At 44.5% G+C, this 21,721-nt stretch overlaps 1 protein-coding gene across 2 annotated transcripts in view; it reads left to right on the top strand.

Annotated features, from left to right (window-relative positions):
- Nucleotides 1–21,721, top strand: part of Apba1 (amyloid beta precursor protein binding family A member 1) — a 208,890-nt gene that overhangs the window by 149,767 nt on the left and 37,402 nt on the right. For both annotated transcript variants that reach the window (XM_059259587.1, XM_059259579.1), the window contains exons 3-5: nt 13,755–13,850; nt 17,181–17,220; nt 18,584–18,729. In XM_059259587.1, coding sequence (XP_059115570.1) covers nt 13,755–13,850; nt 17,181–17,220; nt 18,584–18,729 — 282 coding nt within the window. The remainder of the gene's footprint in view (nt 1–13,754; nt 13,851–17,180; nt 17,221–18,583; nt 18,730–21,721) is intronic.

Raw genomic sequence — 21,721 nt, 5'->3', positions numbered from 1 at the left:
TGGCAGGTTTTTCCAGCTATGGATTGCTTCCGGTCCTGTGTGTTTTGTTGTTCTGCCGTTTAGCCCTGTCCACAGTCATTCACTAGACAGGTAGCCTCAGAGGGAGCCCTGTGAACAGGCCTGACAGAGGACTTGGTGAGTAGGAAGCTGATGCTCCCGTTAGGGTAAGGGATTTTGTGCACACAGGTCCCTCCCCGCCACCCTGGCTCCGTCAATCAGTGAGAGTTTAAGAACTTGGGAGGCCTCCCATCTGCAGCCACCCCACTACCTCAGCCTCCCTGTGTTCTCTCCGGCTCAGTTCTGCGCAGCTGCGTCGGGTCCTTACTCTTGTTGGCTCTGGCACGGTGGATACAGTTGTTCTTGAGACCGATTTGGGATCATCTGTTGTTCTGGTCCAAACCGTGCTGACCACGGGGCAGCTCTTTTCTGGTTTGTCAGAGCCCCTTCTCACCTGCAGCACATACCACGGTTGTTAGAGCACAGGGACAGAGCATGGTTAGTGGGGGTGGGGAGGGTGCGCTTCAGCAGCCCGTGCTATTGGGGCCCAGGCAGCCGCTGATAGGAGTTCCCTAATCTCATCCCACACACCCAGGTGCGTTCAGATCAAAGCCCAAGAGAACATTTTCAGTCACCTCCCTCCCCTTCCTCTGCCAGAGCTGCATGATTCTTCACAGGTTCTATAAACATAGCTGAGTTTGGGGTGTGTGAAAGTCTCTGGTAGCACCTCTGTGCTGGGTTTATTTCCCCCAGAAATAGTAGGTGCCGCTGACAGCAAGGATGAGCCAGATTTGTCTCAGAAATATCAGCTGATGATGCCGTGCCAATGACTCGGGACAGTCCTGGCCACCCAGCACTGAAGGGTTAACGTGGAGGGTCAGACACTCTGGAGGTGGTCACATCTCCTATTACCAGTTGCATTATTGACGAGGGCACCTAACACCACCAAAACTGTCCACCAAGCGGCACCGGGATCAGGAGTTCACCTCAGCTCACAAGTGGATGCTCCCGGGCCCGACCCGTTGCCCAAACAGGACTTGGAAGGATGGAGAACTTTTGGATGTACCAGTTTGAAGGACATGAAGAAGAGGTATGTGCCCCTGGGGCTGCACCAGGGCTTGCTGCCTGGCTTCAGTCCTCTGCTCCTGGCCCAGTTAGACTGTAAGCTGTGGTCTGCCTTTCCCTTGATAAGTAGGGGATAGGTGTGGAGAGTGCATTACCCAGGGTAGAGGGAAATAAGCTTGCAAGTTAATGGTGGCTTAGAGAGCAGAGGCCGTTTTGCACTGAGCCAGGACCTGGGAAAGGTGTGCTTGTTGCTGTCTCTCCTCATGAGTGCTGAATTGATTGTCTGTGTTCTGATGGATGAGTTGTCTGGACCCTGCAGCCAGCCCCATTCCAGGCTGTGGCATCTTTCACTGCTGGGGCTGGCACATATCAATGGCCTTTAGTGCCTTGTGCACAAGTAACTGGCTGGCTGGAAAAGTGAGAACTGTGTCCCTGCACGGTGCGGGGCACACAGTAGGCCCTTTGAACATGGCAGCTGTTGCGTTTCCAGCAGATGTTGTACTACTGTAAATTGTGAGTGTAGCTGTGTCTCCTCCCTTTGTCTGTTCTGCTTTGAGACAGGATTTTCTATACCTATACCTTCCGGGCCAGCCTTGAACTCACCATATAGTCCAGGGCATTCTCAAACCCTTTGGCCTTCCTGTCTCATCTTCTCAAGTGCCAGGATTACAGGTGTGTGCCACCACACCTGGCTTGGTTATGCTCAGTTCAGTTGCTTTTCTTAAGATGAATTAAAAGTGCCTGGATTTGGCTCCCAGAGCCTAGGCAAGTGTCTGGGAAGGCATGAGGGGTCCATCAAGGAGTGAATGGACTGGAAAGGGAGGTGAACAAAAGGCTTTCTCATTTCTCCAGTTTAATGCATTTCAAATACATCAAGTCAGGCTATGTGGAGCTAGATACCCTGTCAATACATACAGCTTTATCAGGTGGGGTTGGTTTACCCTTACACTGATGGTTGCTTTATAATTAATTGGTTCATCTTTTGCCTTGAGAACCTGGCCCCAGAAGCTTAGAGCTCTTGTGAGGGTGCCCCACCCCTACAAAAAAAAAAAAGGAATTTTTTGTGTTGCTCCCATGGAATCACCCTCTGAGCTGAGCGCTGCCAAGCATGGCTCCCTGGGGTCCTGGCAGCTTCCACACAGGTTTATGAGCTTAGAGATGGGAGCTGACGTTGTCTGTGGGAAAAGAGAACAGAGTGGTTAGAGTAGGTTAACTGGCAGTTCTCCCCAGATTTCCACCAGTATTAATTGAATCCATTATGAATATATATATATAACACTTCATTAAGCCCAAGCTATTATCATCTTAATGGCATAATTATGCTCATTCAGTGCCTCGACTGACTCTGCTACTTCACCACATTAAGGAAATAAGAATGTGCATTGATAATATTGTTTGAATTATACTATAGAGTGGATAATTATGTACTTCTTAATCAGCTTCAAATTTCAGAAGCATGAACGTACATTGGAGAAACGAAACTCTCATCATATATTTGGGTGGTTTTTTTTATCCAAAATAATTCGAAAGTGGGATAAGGTTAATATAAAGCAACTCAGACAAGTGGGGAAACAGTATGTACTGATTTGGAGGAAGGAATAAAGGCAGGTAAGCCAGTAAGCTAAGCATAAACGGGAGTGCCATCTGGGAACACTGAGAGTCAGAAGCCCCGCACAGTCTCAAAACAATGTTGTCTGAAGAACTGGGGCATGTGCCATGGCCCGCCCTGTGTACAGAGTACACCTCTGAAATCCCATGTAGAAAACTAGAGGAAGTAGGATGTTGTTCGGACTGCATGACCCAATTGCATGACCACGTGCTCGATTACAGTATATGTGAAAGCACTTCTGGGGGTCCCGGAGCCCAGTGTTGTGTCCACAGTACTGTCCTTATCTTGCAGGAGTGCATGATATGCAGGCAAGGGTGACAGCCTCATCCAGAATGACTGGAGAGCCGTGGGGACTGATAGCCATGTGTGTGCTCAGAACTTACCCTCTTTATAAAACTCATTTTCATTTGCTTCTTCAAATGATACAAGATAGGTGACTGTGTATCTTCTATTCATCACACATAGTGAAATCCTGCTGTATATTTTATGAGGGCCTTTGTCTTAGGTACATGGAGAAGAAGAAACATGTAAATTAATTATAAACCCTGCCTTTGTTGTACTTATTAAAATATTATGCCAGAGTGCTGTAGTTTTATAATATACAAGGGAGAAAGTCGAGCAGTACATGAATGTCACAGATCAAATGCATGCAAGACACTCGAGAGGGAGTCCTCTTGCCTCAGAGGACTAGAAAGTGGCATAGGAGAAGAATGTTTAGAAAGGGCCTCTTGAGGCCCTTGCGTGTGTAGAGTCCAGGCAAGCGGCAGAAATAGAACCACTGAGCAGAAACATGCAGGGAACAGGACATGGTTCTGCTCGGCTTAGTGAAAAGGAGAGCAAAATGGCAGTGCTGAGGGAAACCGAGGAGTTAAAGCCAACTTCAGGGTGCCTTAAAGACTGAGAGAGTCGGAACCTAGTCCCCAAGCAAAGGAGGTAGATTAAAGGCTTGAATTGAGACTGGTTTGCCCAGAGCTTTTTATGAAAAGAGAAAATAGGTCCCCCGAGAAGACAGGCTTGTGAGTTCTCAGTACTATCTCATTTGGTATATTGGCTCCTTAGTCATGGGGGGAGGGGAACAGAAAGGAAACCCCAGATGTTTCTGTGAGTTGTTCTCTATAGGTGAAATTACTAAGTAACTCACCTCCAGGGGGATTTGGCCAAACTATATAAGTTTTCAGTATTTCTCCCTGCCCTTCACTGAGGTTCTTTGGAAGAGAGGCACCAGTGTTCCCTTAAACTCACGGCTATCCAGAGCTAGCTGAAGTCTTTCAGAGGTGTGGGGCAGGTGGGCATATCTTTGTAGGTCAATCCCTCCAGGAGCATCACTTTCAACTTTCAGATCCTGAAGAGCTTTCTTGCATGGAAAGCCGTGGATGTGCCGGAAGTCATACATGGCCATTGTACATACCCTCCCCCTAGCTATAGCCACTAAGGAACTTTTTTTTACCAATATGCTGTTAAAGTGTTGGAGCTTATGAGTTAATGGAGTCTTTGTGGTGTGGTTTTATGGAGCCCTGTGCTTGCTTTTGCACTTTATCTATGAATGAAATTTTAATGAGGAAACCAAATGTGATGAAGAGAGCATCCTGTGGCCATGCTGGCCCTCTAAGCACTCTCTGAGAAAAAATGTGAGATTGGAGTTGTGAAAGACTGCTGATAGTAGACGAGTGTTGTAGGTGCCCAGACAACTAGAGGCCCATCAGTGTGCACTCACACCAGCCAGTCCTCCTCATCCTCAGGAGGTGGGTCACAACTGTCTTCCCCCTTTCTCAGGAAGGGTCAGACAGGACAGGCCACCTGCCCAACCTCAGAGCTATGAGCAGGGAAGACTGAATTCAGGCACTAGTCTATTAGACAGCAGGACTTGAGAATTTAACCCCTTTATCATCCTAAAACGTAAAATACGCTGTTTTGTGTTCAGCCACGATATAAATGAAAACAACCAAGTCGTTTTCAAGGAGAGAATGTAAACTGTTGTTCCTGTGATCACACTGTTTTATAAAATGGACTCTTGGTGTTGCAAAGCCCTATCTCAGTAGCTTTGAAGACTCAGCCTAATGTCGTGTGAGTTAACTGATGTGTGCTTTAACTGACCACAGACTTGGGAGTCCCCAGAACAGAGTTGGGGGTCCTGTGATAGGAAGGAGCCTGTGCAGGCTCTGCTTCCTCTCACTGGATGGCTGTCTTCATCACAGCTGCCATGTCACATCTGAAAATTCTCAGGGCATTGGTTTGAGGGGGATGCAATTTACTTTTAAATAAATGTCATTGAAGCACACAATCAAATAGCCTTCTTCATTCACGTGTGACTTCAGCAGCCTCATCAGAAAGGATCTTTTAAACTATGGACATTTCTTTTCTTTTTGATTTTGAGACAGGGTTTCTCTGTGTAATGGCCTTGGCTGTCCTGGATCTCACTCTGTAGACCAGGCTGGCCTCAAACTCACAGAGATCCACCTGCCTCTGCCTCCCAAGTACTGGGATAAAAACATGTGCCACCACTGCCCTTGTTCAGTGACAGCATTTTCTAAGGGCCCCCCTCATCATGTGACCCTCCTGTTCTTTCAGGATCCTGCTGTTGTCATCATCCTTCCCCTTCTGGGTTTGTCTTAGTGTGTTTGTGCTAAAAAAAAAAACAATCACAGACTGGTGTTTCTGAAGAATAGCTTAATTGCTTCGTAGTTCTGGAGGCTAAGTCCTAGGGCACAGTTCCCTCATCTGCCAAGGGCCTGCGTGCCATGTGGGAGTGTGGTGGAAAGCAAGCATGCACAGAATAAAAGAGTGGACTCGGTCCTGACTTGATTTCTGTCACTATGATAAACACCATGATCAAAAGTATCTTGGAGGATAAAGGGGTTATTTTATCATACACTTCCAGGTCACACTCCATCACTGAGGGAAGTCAGGGCCGAAACAGGAGCTGAAGACATAGAGGAATGCTGCTTTACTTCTGCTCAGCTGGCTTTCTTATACAGCCCAGAAGCCCCTGTCCAGGGCTGCTACTATCCAAAGTGGGATGGACCCTCCTGCATCAATAGCAATCAGGAAAGTGCCCCACAGGCCAATCTGACTGAGGTGATCCTCCAGTTAGTGGTCCCTCAGATAACTCTGGGATATGCAAGATGACAGCTAGAGCTAACTAGGAAACTCTTTCATAATTAACCCATGTCCAGGAGCAGCTGGAACATCTCAAAGAACTGATCATCTCACAAAGGTCTCACCCTCAACACTGGGAAGTTAGGGTTTAAGTTGCTGACATATGAATGTAGGGACACATTCAGTTTGTCACTGGGGAACACAGGGTCCCTTTTGCAAGTTTTTCAACTCATAATTTTTAAAGGGCTGTTTGGCCTATTGTTCAGGCTTATTACTAACTAGCTCTTACAACTTAAATTAACCCAATTCTATTAATCTATGTTTTGCCACGTTTTTCAAGACTTTGCCTGTGTTCTAATACATCTTGCTTCTCTGGCGGCTGGCTGTTGTCTTTTCTGACTCTGCCTTTCTTCTCCTTGTATCTCTGCTTGGATTTCCTGCCTGGCTCTAACCTGTCTTGCCATAGGCCAAAGTAGCTTCTTTATTAGCCAATGGTAGCAACACATATTCACAGCATATAGCAAGACCCATTCCACAGCAAAGTCTAATGTTTTTTACTAAAAGAACCATCATGTAACAGAAAAGATTGTTTTTTAAGTTAAAGAAACCTATAAAACTGTCATTCTTTAGGGAGGCAGTCTTGCCTGTAATGGCCTCAACAAAACCCTTCCCTTCTTTTGTATGGTATTTTAAATCTTTAGGAGGGTGTCTTAGGGTCACTATTTCAGTGAAGACACACCATGGCCACAGCAACTCTTATAAAGAAAACATTAATTGAGGCTGCAGCTTACAGTTTCAGAGGCTCAGTCCATTTTCATCATGATGGGGAGCCATGCAGGCAGACACGGTGCTGGAGCAGCTGAGAGTCCTACATCTTGACCAGAAGGCAGCAAGAAGTGAACTGACTGTCACACTGAGGGAAGCCTGAGCAAAGAGACCTCAAAGCCCACCCCCACAGTGACACAATTCCTCTAACAAGGCCACACCTCCTAATAGTGCCACTCCCTTTGGGGGCCACTTTCTTTCAAACCACAGAGGGGCAATCTTAATACTCTCTCTTCCTCAAAATTAAGTGTTACAGGGACAAAGGAAATGGGCTTCAAGGGGAGATTTCTCTCCTCAATGGCCTTCAAGTCTGCTAGTTTCTAACTAGCTACCTAGCAAATCTTAACATTTTTTCCATTCTAAATTCAAGTGAAAAGTGTAGAGTAGAATTTTAGGAGTAACCAATCATATTCTTTAATTTTACAAGGCTCTCCAAAGGAACATTGTTCATAGTCCTCCCCATCTGAGCAGTTAATTTTCCAAGCAAGGGATAGTGAGTGTCTTGGATGAGGCTGTTGTAGAATATTATTTTAAGGTGTGTTACTTTTGTTTATGTTGCATTTGTTTAACTCTGTGAAGCTGTGTTACTTTGCTTGTCTAAAACATCTGATGATTTAATAAAGAGCTGAACAGCCAATAGCAAGCCAGGAGAAAGGATAGGCAGGGCTGGCAGGTAGAGAGAATAAATAGGAGAAATCTGGGGGGAGGAAAAAGAAAGATCAAGGGGCAAGAGAAGGAGGAGGACACCAGGGGCCAGCCACCCAGTCATCTACGGAGTAAGAGTGAAAGTAAGATTTATAAAAGTAAGAGAAAGGTAAAAGCACAGAGGCAAAAGATAGATGGGATAATTTAAGAAAAGCTGGCTAGAAACAAGTCAAGCTAAGGCTGGGCATTTATAATTAAGAGTAAGCCTGTGTGTGTGATTTATTTGGGAGCTGAGTGGCGGGACTCTCAAAAGAGCAAAAACAACCAATAACATGAGACTTTCTGTTAGATGGAACCATCTTCTTGGGATCATCAGTATCTTACTCTTGTGTATTATTTATAAACTTGTTGAGCTTTTATATTTGTGAATTGTTGTGGGCTACATTATATTTATTTAATATATATACATAGTGTATGATAATCAAATTAGGGTAATAAGTATTTGCATCTCTTCAGCTATTAATCATTAAGTGTTGGGGACCTCATACTCACCCAGTCTGTGCATTATAGACTGTGTTAACCCATAGTTACCTCATACTTACCTAGTCTGTGCATTATAGACTGTGTTAACCCATAGTTACCTCATATTCACCCAGTCTGTGCATTATAGACTGTGTTAACCCATAGTTACCTCATATTCACCCAGTCTGTGCATTATAGACTGTGTTAACCCATAGTTACCTCATACTCACCCAGTCTGTGCATTATAGACTGTGTTAACCCATAGTTACCTCATACTCACCCAGTCTGTGCATTATAGACTGTGTTAACCCATAGTTACCTCATATTCACCCAGTCTGTGCATTATAGACTGTGTTAACACATAGTTACCTCATACTCACCCAGTCTGTGCATTATAGACTGTGTTAACACATAGTTACCTAACTCTAGAAGAGTCAGCAGTGCCCTTATTGAAAACTTCTTGTCACCTTTTCCCTCTGTCCTTCTCAGTCTCTTGTAGCCAGAAATTCATTCTGTTCTTCTTGAGATTAATATCATTAATTTCCACAGATGAGTTAAGAAGATGTAGTATTTATCTGTTTTACTTAACACGACCTCTAGTTCCATCCATGTTACATCCATATTCTTTTTTAGGCTCAATATTATCCCATTGTATATACCACATTGTCCTTATCCACTAAAGTACATCTGATCTGATCCTGTTAGATGTGTATGTTTGTAGTTTTTATGTTCTTGTAAATTGATCTTTTTATCAACATAGGATGACAATATTTGTCTCTTTTTGCATTTTTTCTTTAAATTCTGCTTTATCAAATATCGCTATAGTTACTCCTGTCATGTTTCCGTGTGTGATGTATTATTTTCTAAGACTGCACTTTTAGTCTTATGATTCTTTATTGGAGAAGGGAGTTCACTGTGGTAAGTATGTAGTCTTTCCTTTTTAACCCATTTATGCATGTTTTGATTGGTGAATGTAATCAATCTACACTCAAGGTTGTTCCTGATAAGCATGAGCTTCCTGCCGTTTTGTTAATTGGACACTGCTCGCCTTGTTAATTTTGTTCCTCTTCGCATCATCATACCCTACTGTCCTGCTGAGGTTTAGTTCTGTGTGATGCATCTGTCCTTCTAGTAAGCTTTCTGTGTACTCAGGGGTCTCCGTGGCAGTAACTACTATTTTGTTTGTGCAGGAGAGTCCCTCAAGTACTTCTAATCTCACTGGTCTACAGGCGATCAGTTTATCTGGGTAATGTCTCCGGGTGCAGTTCTCGGGGCAAGGGTTTCTCATCCCATTATTTTGGATGTATCAACCCATTCTCTTATAAAGTCAGTGAGGTTTCTTTGAGACAACCTTCTGTGAGTCTGAAGGATGGTCCCTTACTATGACTCTTCTCTTGCTATTTTAAGATTCTTTGTTGTGTGCTCTTGTCATTGACTGTAACATGCTCTGAGGGAAGATCTGTTTTGATTGAATCAATTGTCCCTTGTGCTTCCAGAATCTAGATGTCCATATGTCTTTAAAGACCTGAGAGCATTGGGGGAATTGTCCCATGAAAAATACTTTTCAGTGTCTTTCCCATTTTTTTCTTCAGTTCTCCCAAAGCAAATGTGTTTTTGCTTAATGGTTTCCCATCATTTCCTAGAGGCTCTTCATTCTTTTACATTCTTTTTTAAAGCGACTTTTGAGAAGAGCTGTTCTCAAATTCTGAAAGTTCTTCTTCTGGCTGATATGGAAGCTTCCTTTGTATATTTCATGTCACCAGTTGAAAGTTTTACTTCCAAGCTTTCTTATTGGTTCTTTTTTTGTGTGTGATTTGTCTTTGGTGAACTTCTCATTAATATCCTGAGTTGTTTTCCTTATTTCTTCATACTGCTTATCTCTTTCATGTCTCTCTGGGTTTCCTTACAATTGTTGCTTAATTTATTTTTCAGGCATTTCATTGGTTTCTTTCATGTAGATCTATTTCTGGATAGTTATTTTTTTCCTTGCAAGTATCATGTTTCCATGTCTTGATGATGTCTGCACATCTGGTATAACATTTTATTTCTTCAAATTTTATAAAGTAGCTCTATAGGAAAAGACATTTTTGTTTAGATGAGATGTAGGACACCAGCTGGATGGTACTTTTGAGTTTGGCTAGAGTGGGTCCTAAAGCGATCTTGGTGGTTCTTTTGTCTTTGATTGATGTCAGCAGTGTTTGTGTCATAGGGGTCCATGACACAGGCTTCTGTATGTGTCCTGGGACTCTACAGAGTTGAGCTCTGAATACACAGAGGCTGCAGTGGCAGCTTCCACAGCTTCGGTGGTGTGGGATGTGGGGAGGAAAGGACCATCTTGAGGTCCTCGGGATGGATTGCTGCAGCAGCAGTAGCAGCCCTCCCTGTTCAGCCACCCCACGTGACGGAGACTGTCTCCAGGATTCTCAGGATATGCGTGGGAGATACTGAGCCTGAACCATAGGATGGGATAGGACTTTCCTTGGCTCCACAGGATGAGCCCATGGGTACTAGCATCTACGGCACACACACAAGCAACTTTCTAGCATTCATTTTGTGAATTGTCAAATTCACATTTGCTTCCTAGCCTTGTTCCCATTTGCCTAAGATGGAATACCCATGCAGTACCAGAGGGTATGAGACTGACACAGGTATGCCGTGACAATGTTTCCTTTTGCCTCTCATATGTCTTTGGCTGGATTTTGCCTCTGATGTATTCCTTAAAAGTGAAAGCTGTTATCTCGTTTCTTTTTACTTTTCTAATTTCTTTTACCCAGGGAGAGGCATACCAGGTTTCTCTTTTGGGCCGCCACCCAGCTGCCAGATTATGACACAGAAACTTAATATTAGTTATGAATACTCAGCCTAGCTTAGGCTCCTTTCTGGCTAGCCCTTTTAACTTAACCTATTTCTCTTTATCTACCTTTTGCCTTGGGGCTTACTACCTTTCCTTCTGTGTGTCCTACTCTGTGTCTGCTGGCTGGCAGATCCCTGGCTGGCGCCAGGTGTCTCCCTTAAAGAAAGGGAGAAAGACTCCCTCATTCTTTCCTCTCCTTTTTCCTTTCATTCTTCTTCAGCCTACATTTCTCCTCCTATTTATTCTCTCTTCCTGCCAGCCCTGCCTGTCCCTCTACTGCCTAGCTAGTGGCTGTTCAGCTTTTTATTAGACCAATCAGGTGCCTTAGGCAGGGAAGGTGAAACAAATACAACACATTTTTACATAATTAAACAAAGGCAGCATAAACAAATGTAACACACCTTCACACAGTTAAGGTAATATTCCGCAGAATAAACAAATGTAACACATCTTTGCCCAGTTAATAATATTCCAAAAGGGGAGTTTGAAGGTAACAGAAGATTTTGAAGCAGGCATTTAACTACCTTTGTTTCATTTTGGTAAGGGCTAGGTCTGTTTGAAGGTGTTTGTGCATGGTTGCCTTGGTCGGCAAGTGGAAATTTGTAGCTCTGTGTGTTAAAAGAACTTCACTAGAGCCCAAGTTAGAGCCCTCACAGGAAAAATCGATTTCTAGAGCTCAAGATGAGCAATGAATGTTCTACATAGCGAAGCAGAGGGACACTACATCAGAGGCCGCCTCACTACTGACCACTAAAGAAATCACCCCAAGGAGACAGTGAGCGGTGTTACCACATACCTTCTTTCAGCGCAGGTTGGAAGCGGTATAACCAGGGTACCACACTGAAGTCATCTGTCCAGGCCTCCCTTTGATAAGCCCCTATCTGCTTTGAAGACCTAAGCCTAGGCACCTGTATGATAATGGAGACAGCATCCCTACTGCTTAAGAGCTCTGGGGGATGAGGCATACACATAAAGAAGTTTCAGTACAAACCACAGCACACTCCATAGGTGGGATATGAGCTATGATTGTCATCTAGGAAATCCCAGTGAAGGGTGTGCTTCTGAACTGAACATTGAATGTGGGGCCAGGAGAGGAAGGGAAGCTGTGGATGTAGGAAACTCACCCAAGCCTGTGCATGGGCTGAAGGTCAATGTGGGGGCCGTAAAGCTTTTATCAAGGGCGTGACCAGCAGACCCGTGTTCTCTTCCGCAGCATTCCCTGTTGGGCACCCAGCACTAATCACACCTATCTTGCTATGGGTCTGGGTTCCATCTTCCACATCCCTGCCCACTGTCCAGATAGCCTGTCTTCCCACATCACTAAAGGACAGTCCTGTGCCCACAGGGTAGTAAGAAATCTATTTGTAGAACATTGGAGTGGAAAATAAAGAAATGGGAAATATGAGGCTGTCTGTCAGGTAGCTCCATATGAAGATGTCCATGACCCTGAAAGCATGCAGTTCAAGAAAACCCAATTGCAGTGGCTTCTCTAAGGCTCAGAGGGAACCCTAAAGTCATTGAGACAGAGACAATTACTTTGGGGGAAAAAATCAAGCCACAAATAGCAAAAGAAGCCTTTTCAATGTAAAAACCTGGGAAGATTTAAGACATTAAATTCTCATCTTTTCCCACATTAATTTTGAGTCGGCCAAACAGTGCTAAATCTTACCGCAACCAGCAGCTCTCTTGGGCGATGACTGGAAAATGTTGAATGCTTCTTTTGAAAGGCATGCAAGGCTGCTCTATTGTGGCCAGGGGCCATGGGGCCTGGGATACTTTGTATCTGCTGTCACCTTAGGCTTGCCCTCCTCCCTTGACTGTGGTGACAGATGTCTCTACATCACCATGTTAAGGGACTCATGGGCCCTCACCGACCTGCTTAGAACCAAGTGATAATATGCCCAGAGACAGGGTCGCATAACTTTTTAGCTAAATAGTACATTTCACTGTGTCATCTTTTGGTGTTTCCTGGGTTTCTTATAATTCAGACTTTTTGGAAAAGTCCCGCCCACCCTGCCCCAGTTTTCAATAATGCCCACCAAGGTTCTCTTGTCTCTTAGCATGCCCTGTTCCCCCAGCACCACTTCACTGTTTGTGAAACATTCTCCTTTCCTGTGTAAAGAGACCCTCCTGATGCCTTGTGCCCTAACTTCCCCCAAAGGGGCCAGCCGCAAAAAGTCAGGTTACATGGGTGTTCCTTCCCTCGGGTCAGGATGTCACCCTGGCTCTCATCCCCACGCTGGGAGAACACGTCCTGCATGGTTTCTCTCATGTTGCACGTGGGCTCTCAGATCTATCACCCACAGCTGGGAAGCACCGCACCCTTGCACCCCAGTTTCGTTACTACAGAATGGTAACCATCTCTGAGGCCCTTATCTCCCAAGATTTCAGGAGCACACAGAACTTTCTGGTATCATGTGGGAGTGATTCTGGGCCTGTATTTGTCCCATTGCTTGCTTACTTGGTCATTCATTTAGCATGTACTTAGGGAGTACTTGCTGTGTTCTGTGCACGAACCAAGGTTTCCTGTTCATGCCTTAGCAGCTGCCTATGCCCACCCACCAGGGCACCAGCACACTAACACAGGGACCATGCTCCCCAAACCTGTTTTTCTAAACCTTATTTTCAAGCCTGCCATTTGACAAAGGATTTCTAAACTATGCTGACATGGTCCAAAACAGTGTGACTTGAATGTTGAAATGTCTCTGAATTCTCTGTGGCCTATGAATTAAGAAAGACCACATGTAGACATCTGTGCTGACATGGAGAATGCAGTGGGCAGTTGTAGCTCGTTTTCCATTCAGAGCATCTTGGGCAGGTAACTTAAACATTTGCATTCTAAGTAACTTTTATTAAGAAAAATAACATATTGTATAATACACCTTTACATTTGATGCCTACCGAAAGTCCAAACTTTCTTCAAAATGTCAGCTTAACAGAAGAAAAAGTCCCAAAGCTGTAGAACTGCTTTGTAGAGATGGGGTTGAAAGCTCACATGGCCAGGTCTGCTCAGTGTGGTTGGCAGTTCTTGCCAAGGAAGCGTCTCCCACTGCAGCGTCCCCTCAGGGCAGTTCTGTTTTTATGCCACTTGGTATCCTGTCCCTCGGGTCCTCACTGTCTGTCCCTCTTGCTGTGTTCCAGTCTCCTTCTCCTGGCAGTTCCTCACCCCTGGGTGCTGAGTCATCAAGCATAGCCCTTCATCCCGGTGACCCCACGGAAGCCTCCACAAATAAAGAGGTAGGGCCCCATCTTCATCCCCATGCCTGTTTTGCTTCACCCCAATAATGCTTTATTGTGTTCACCCTCGCCCACCCTGAGGAGGTGTATTTCTTCTCCTCTGCTATGTGAAGATTGTCACTGAAAGCCATGGTTGATCTGTCAAGTTCAGTGGTCACTGGCCACAGGTGTCTGGTAGTTATTGAACATGAGAATTCACATCCTCAGGCATACCACTTGCATTCCAGGTGTTCAGTGCTGTCTGTAGTTGGTTACAGAACTTTTGTACCACAGGAAGTTCTACAGGACACTGGCCCTCAAAAACTGTCTTCCAGCATCTTTTCCAGAACTTTCTGTGACAAAGGAACGAGCCACCTCTGCATTGTCACGGGTACTCATCAGCCCCAGATGCCCATAGAGCTCTTGGAACATGGCCAGTAGGACTGGAGAACTAAAATTCTTATTTTCACTATAGGCTAAAAGCTAGTCGACAGGGAGGTTGTAAGGTGTCCCTTGGGGACAGGTTCTGTGTTTACCCCACTCATGGGGCACACACTGAACTCTGACAGAGCTCTTAAGCCACAAGATGTAGCTCAGCTTTCTGGGGCCTGAAAAGGGCAGGTGTTTTTCCCTGAGTGGAGCCATTGCCTCCTCTCCCACCCAATGCTCTCTTAGCCCGAGATGATGGGCTGCCCAATGGGTGTCCACACCACGTGACCATTTCCCTGCAGAGTGATTGTGTGGGCACTGAGATGTGGTGAAGAGGTACATCTCGTGCTCCCTCACTGTGCTGACGGTTTTATGTTAAATTCAACGAGGAAAAGAAAAGCAGTATTTCACCTGAAGAACAGATTGTTTCTACACTATATCCTGTTTATGCGAGAGAGGTATAGTCTTTAGTAAACCAAGTTTTTCTAGAAATATCTTTTCTTCTCATCTCATCACAGACTCTGTCACTGGAATGTAAGTGACAGGATCCGCTGGCCCCTTTTGCCATTACTTGATACTTTTATTCAGAGCACATGATGGGTAAGAAGGAAAAAGTGATTGCTTACCAATAACAGTAACAGACATTATTAAGCATTTGTGGTATTTGAGGCACCAGGCTGAGCAAGTCCCAGACTGAATCTCATGGAAGCCTTTCGGTGGTTCTGGGGGGCGGGGGCGGGATATCACTGCCCTCATGTGTTAGTTCTGAAAGACAGAGCTTGGGTACCTTAGGCTACACAGCTCACAGGTGGCCAGCCGTGGTTTGAATCTGAAGTCCTGTCAGCCCAGGCTCTGAACTGCCAGGGTCTACTACACCTGATGTAGAAAGTGTGTGAGGTCACACTCCCAATTGTCATGCCTATGGATCTGTACAGATTCGTGTGACCCCTGACAACCCTTGAAGTCTCAGCTTTAATTTCTCATGTTGCCGTGTAGCCCAGGCTGTCCTGACTTAAACTCACAATCCTCTTGCCTCTTCCCATCCAGTGCTGGAATGACAGGTATCCCCTCCACATCCAGCCTAGCCCTTAATGTCTTAAATGAAACTTTAATTCTTGCTAAGGGTCAACTGATTTTCATTTCAGTTCATGTGTGAGACGGCAGGTCTAATCGGGTAACTGAATATTAAGCTCTCAATTATGCATCAGCTGTAATAGGGAAGGTAGATATGTTAGTCTCCCAGTCCCTGCAAGGCTTGGCACATGGCTCTGCATATCTTTAGAAATAATGATGAAAATCCTCATTGTATGCAATAGAGATGCTTTCATTTCACAAAAGTATTTAAAGTATTACCCCAGAATGAAATAAATCTGCTCATGAGCTAAAAAATGGAGAGTAGTGAGTGTACCAGTTGCCTACCATTGCTGCTCTAGAGTAATTCTTCTGTAGCTTCTGCTAAAACAGGTTTTAGCATTCAGAGAAGAGTCCTACTAGCCCAAGAAACCAAATCAGCTTTTTAAAGGTACCTGGAGACTAAGCCATTTTGATGATGCTAAGTGACTTCTCATTAGTGGTCCCACCCCACCCCCAAACACTGAGAACAAGGGCAGGGAGATGGATGGGAAGTGGTCTTTGGCCCCTGTGAAGAAGCTAGCTGCTGCATAGCATGGGCTCTCCTCGCCATACCTTGCCTCATATGCTGTGCAGTTTCCCACAATGCATCAGCAGCCAAGAGCTTCAGTTCTTGGTACCCAAGAGACCTAATTTCTTTGACATAAGGTGTCATTTCATCCCAGGGAGCACATTTGCAGGGAGCCTGCTGAAAGTTGCCATATGTGGTCTACCATGCAATTAGTGTGGAATTCCTGTCACTGTCCTGAGTGATGAGGTGCTCTAATTTCCAACATAAAACAATTAGCATGCCAATATTAGAATCCTCTGCATGTTAACCGAGTGACACCCTAGTCCTCAAATCTAGCCCTTCAGGTACCCCAGAGTGTGACATCATCTAACAGGTGGGTGTACTGAACAGATGTCCTTCTCCAAAAATCATGTTTAAATGGGCACGTGCCCCCATGGTAAATTTTGGCCATGCAAACCTTACCTTTTGCCCATTTTAGGTGCTTACATTTGAACCCGAGGTGTCTTCTGATGTCCCACATATTTCACCTTATAAGTTCTGATACCATTTAAAGCAGACATGAATTCTCTGCTCGTCTCTCATAGGGAGCCATTCCCAGCATATGTGCTTATGGAAGAAGCCTGTGGCAAGCTTTGCTCCTTAGCATACTGGCATGTAAACTTCCAGCCAGAATCTAGAATGTGTCCAGCTCACCCCATCCAATAGTGCTGCTGTTAAGGCTGACACAAAGAAATGCCAGTGTTTTAAACCTAACCTTTCATTTTCATTTTAAAGAACTATAAATTCATGATTTACAGAATGGAATTTTTCAACTTAAATGAACCAATAAGAGATTAAAAGGTGCAAGAGTTTATTTTACTTTTAATAGCTACCCTTGTGTTAAAGATCTAAAGGAAACTCTCCGGGGACTTCTCACTCTCAGAGTACACAGCCATGCTATTGGTACATTTAGTAATCAACAGTTTTTCACGCTGAATACATTCTTAAAATGTACAGTCTAGTCTTTATTGATGATTATACTTTTTTTTTTTAAGCTGACAAATACTTCTCTGAAATGTAGAGGGATTTTGATCACTTCAAACTTTAGTGGAGAATTCTGGGTTTTAAGTAACCTTAAAATATATTTATCTACACTTCACTCTTTCTAAAGAAAAACGGTCGATAACTGGTTAACAAATGCCACTGATGACGGATTTCTTTTTTATGTTGCATGGACGCTTGTGCTAATGCATATTTCATCATGCTCTGCCTTTTTTGAAACCTCTTTGTCTTAATTACAGTCAAGAAAAAGCTTGGCTTCATTCCCAACCTACGTCGAAGGTAAGAGCTGAAGAGAAACTACTGAGTACTGGGGTCACTCGTGCATCTTTTAGCATTTGGAGGGACTGGACGGAAAACTGGGGGAAAGAGCATCTTAGACTAAAAGTATAATAACTGTGAATCCTTGGTTCTTGCCGTAGACCAAGGGTAGAGACTGGGGCTAGCCACGCGGTAAAGCTACGCCCCAGGGTGTCGTGAAGGTCCTGACTAACTGCCCATTTCTGTGTTTTGACTACAACCTTAGTTGTTGAAAATGAGTAAGTTAAGTTTGTACCCTGGCCATCAGCTTCTCATGGGGAGAAGGTCTAGTTCTCAAGGTGAACTAGACCATTAAAACAAAAATAAAAATCACTTCAGATTAGCCCTGCAAGAGGGAAAGTAAAGTGTTTCTACCTCAGGTTATCTCATTTCTAGAACCTGAGCTTTCACAGTGGGTTATATTTTAGTCTCCTCAGAATTGTCATTCAAGTCAAAGAAAATACATATTTTACTTGCAATTAAAATGTCTGTCTTTAGTGAGCCTGTTATATGTAACAGCTGCCAACATGCTTTAATTTGGGGTGTGGATTATAGGTGATTGTGATTAGAATCAGATGTCCCTCTATTTAAAACAGAGATTTAATTTAGTGGACTGGTGTGTGAGAACAGAAAAATCTGATTTTCCTTGGGATTGATCTCAGTGTGAAGCATCATGATCTGTCCGTTGGCAAGATTGGCAGCCTGGGACCATGGCTTTGCAGTGATATTATCAATTTGCAGAGTTGGAGTCTGATGCCATTATAGGAAAGAACTATCGCATTTTCCTCATGTATGAAATGTGATTCCTCCATCACAGACCAAACAGGGGAGGAAATTTTGAGTGGGTAGAAAGGAAATAGGCAGTGTCAGGAAATGGTGCTTTCCATTATTGCAGCTCTCCGTTCACCCAAGCAGACATATAGTTTATAGATACATGTGCCAGGCATGAAAGTCAAAGATGAGTATGGCATGGCCCTTGTTGCCAAAAGCTCATGCTGCAATCTCCAACACTGTGTGGAGGGGTGGGGAATTGTTTCACCTAAGGCCTCACACATGCAGGGCAAGTACCCTATAGGCAAATTTTGAACATACTGTCTTCCTGCCTCAGGCCCCCAAGCAACTAGGATTCCAGGCCTGGCTAAGAGACATAATTTTTTACTGTTGGACTTTGATTCATATTCAAGTAAATCCATTATTTCTCATAGTAAATGACTCTAAGATGTCTTAGACTAGCAGGTCGACCACATATGTAACCAGTGAGCATGGGGACGGGCATACAGCATTCAGGATGTGGTACCCTCCCCCAACGACATCATTCACTCTATGTGGCTCTATGTTGTTGCAGTTCCTGGACCTTGTGACCCTGAAGACTTGATCGATGGAATTATTTTTGCTGCCAATTACCTTGGCTCTACTCAGCTGCTCTCAGACAAAACTCCCTCCAAAAATGTGCGCATGATGCAAGCCCAGGAAGCAGTAAGCCGCATCAAGGTGAGGGGTCTGCATGGGCTGAGGGGTGGTGGGTGACTGGAGGCACCTGAGCAGTCAACAACAACCCACAGCGCTTAGAGAGTAGACTAAGATGCTGCCAGCAGGACTTATTCCTGCCTAGCTAAAAGCCTGAGCCTATACATGTAAACACTGTTCAGGTTGATCTTGAGAATAAATACATATGGCCGTGGACTTTGCTCTTTATGCCTCTAAGGTGAGATTCCAGTCCCGGCTTTCTACTGACAGCTGGAGGCTCCTGATTGGAGAAGTCCTCTGTTAGGCTCCATTCAAACTGTCTTGCTTCCAGTAAAATAAACTATTCTGGTAAAGTGAATGACCAAATCTTACCTGAGTAGTCTGAGGAAGTCAAGCAAATCCTGCTTTAAACTAGTTTGAACACAGTCATAACCTACTTAAATTAGTTTTATCATAGTCATATCCTGTTTAAATTAGTTTTATCAAGACTTAAAAGGAAAAAAAAGTTAATTGGATACATCAAGAAACAAATTCATCTAGTTTCAATAATTCACAAGTAGATTGAGCCACTCAAAATCAGTCTGGAAATGTGGAACTCTAGAGTCTCCACCATAATACCACCTAGAATTATAGAAAAACCAGAGCAGCAGGGACCCTGTGCATTCATGCTGTCCAAATACCATTGTGCTGTCAGATGAAACACACTCAGAGAGCAAGCATCACTGCATAAACCTAGAGCTATAAAACTGACATGTTAGGACTCACCAATTTATTTTTCTAGTTTCAGCGACTTAAAACTGAATCTTCTCTGCCCCTCTCCTTTGGTCCCATTCAACAGCCTGGTGCTGGTGTGGTTCCATAGTGTGAGAAAAGGACAAGAGAAAGCAGTGAGAGGCCTTTATCTGTTGAGAAAAGACAATCCTTGAGTACTCTTATGTAAGACTGTAGGAGAAGGTAACAGTTGAAGTGAGTCCCTTATCCCTAACCTCAACAGCTCCGAGGAAACCAACCAGCCAGTAGAGGCACAGGTGTGTCAGGAAGAGGGCGTCAGATGAGGAATACCACAGGAGTATCCTAGAGGCTGAAGGGAAGGAAGGTCCCTGACCTGAGAGAAGTGATTCAGAAGGAATCGAGATTTACTGTGGCTCACGGTTGCAGGGGTCTTAGTCCACAGCTGGTTGGGTGTGGTTTCTGGGGCTATACTGAAGCAGAACAGTGAGGCCGAAGAGCATGGGGAGCAGCGTTGCTCACCTCGTGGAGACAGACAGAACTGCATGCCAATCCTCTCCTCAAACAACCTCACCAGCACCCAGACGTATACTTACTACTTGGTGTCCCTCAGATCAATCAAGAATCAGGTTGACAAGAGTAACCATCATAAATTCATCTCTGCTCAACTCAGTACCCTAAACACATCTGCTCAGGCCATAATTAATCTCCAAATGAAGAAAACAATAAGGATATAGCTGCTTAGTAACTTTTCCAAATTTCCCCTGGCACACTAGACAGACTCTCACCTGTGAGCTCCTGTGAAAAGCAAGTTAAACATATAATGACGAACATCCTCATACCAACAGGGAAGAGTAAAAAACATGACAAACCCAGGGCTCACAGATCGTGTAGCATCTGAGGAGTGTGGTGGCATAATATGAGCTTCAAAGGTCCTGGCAGCCCCACCTGCAGCCTTGCCAATTGTAGCCCACATGGTTTGTCTCAGATGGCTGCATTCACTACCTGGAGCTTCAGTGGCATGTATTTCCTGTTCTTGCATCTGATTTATGGGCACTTCCATTTCATCTCTGTCTTTACCTTCATATTTTCATATACAGAGAGGGCTCCCCAACCCCAAAACCAGTATCACATGGAAAACACCAGTGTCTGGCACCAGCTTGAGCAGTAGCTAGACCTCCTCGGATCATGGCTGCAGGAACCTCTGGATGTCTGGGCAACTGAGCAAGCAGAATGATTTCTATGATAATAACTTGTAGGCATCTGTATACATGCAGGGCGCCCGAACAGCCTTCTCTTTCCAAGGAGAGTCTTTCTAGTCAGTTTACATTTTTCTATCACGAAGCCTGCAGTAAGTAAGATCTTGCTGATTCCTGAGGTGCCTTCAAGGCATCTTTTGGTCCTATACCAAAGTACGTCTCTCCTTTTGGAGGGTACTTTTTAGAACCCATGCCTTCTGTAACCTCAACTTTTCGTGGACTTTGAACCGAACTACAAGGTTTTCACATCTTTCCACCCTGCTTCTGCTCCCTGTTCTAAATGTAAACCTGACCAAAAGCAACAGCAATGTCCATGTAATAGACTGAATGGTAGCTGTCTTAAAATCCCCTCCACTAGATTTAAAGAGAACCTAACACAAAGTCTCAGGATAGAGACAAAATGTAGATAAGTTATTTGTCGAAACACAACACGAATGGCCTCCAGTCCAACTCCAGATAAGTTCCTCATTTCCATTAGAAACCCCATGAGCAGTTTTTACTATCTGTGGTGTATTGATCTGAGCTCTCACCATCATCACCCCTTAAGGCCCTGGTGAGAGAATTCTGGGAACTCTAACACATGTTTCCAAACTTCTCTTCCCACAAACTGCTCGTGAAGACTTCTGAGCCATGGAGTCAGGTAGTCCCAAAGACAATGCCTCTCCCAGTACCAATTTTCTGTTCCTTTGTAAGTTGCCACGACAAGTACTTGGGAGGAGAGATTGGCTTTGGTTCACAGCCGCAGAGCCCATTGTCAGCCAACTGTTGTTTCTGGGCTGGGGTGGAGAAGAGCATCATTGCAGAAACGTGAAAAGGAACAGAGCTGCTGCCTCATGGCAGCTGGGAAGCAGATAGGCAGCAAGTGCTTGTCTACACTGAAAGGCTAATCTGCTAGTCTCCACCCACATCAATCAAGACTGACCAATCAAGATGGGAGATTGTGAGTTTGAGGCCAGCCTGGGCCATATCACAAGTCCTGCCTCTAAATCAATAAGATGAAGCCTCGGAGCAGATGCTCACTCACTCTG

Source organism: Peromyscus eremicus, chromosome 1 (assembly GCF_949786415.1).
Source record: "Peromyscus eremicus chromosome 1, PerEre_H2_v1, whole genome shotgun sequence".
NCBI classification, from domain to species: domain Eukaryota; kingdom Metazoa; phylum Chordata; class Mammalia; order Rodentia; family Cricetidae; genus Peromyscus; species Peromyscus eremicus.
Note: the sequence above shows the minus strand (reverse complement) of the source record. Positions and strands in the feature narration are given on the sequence as shown.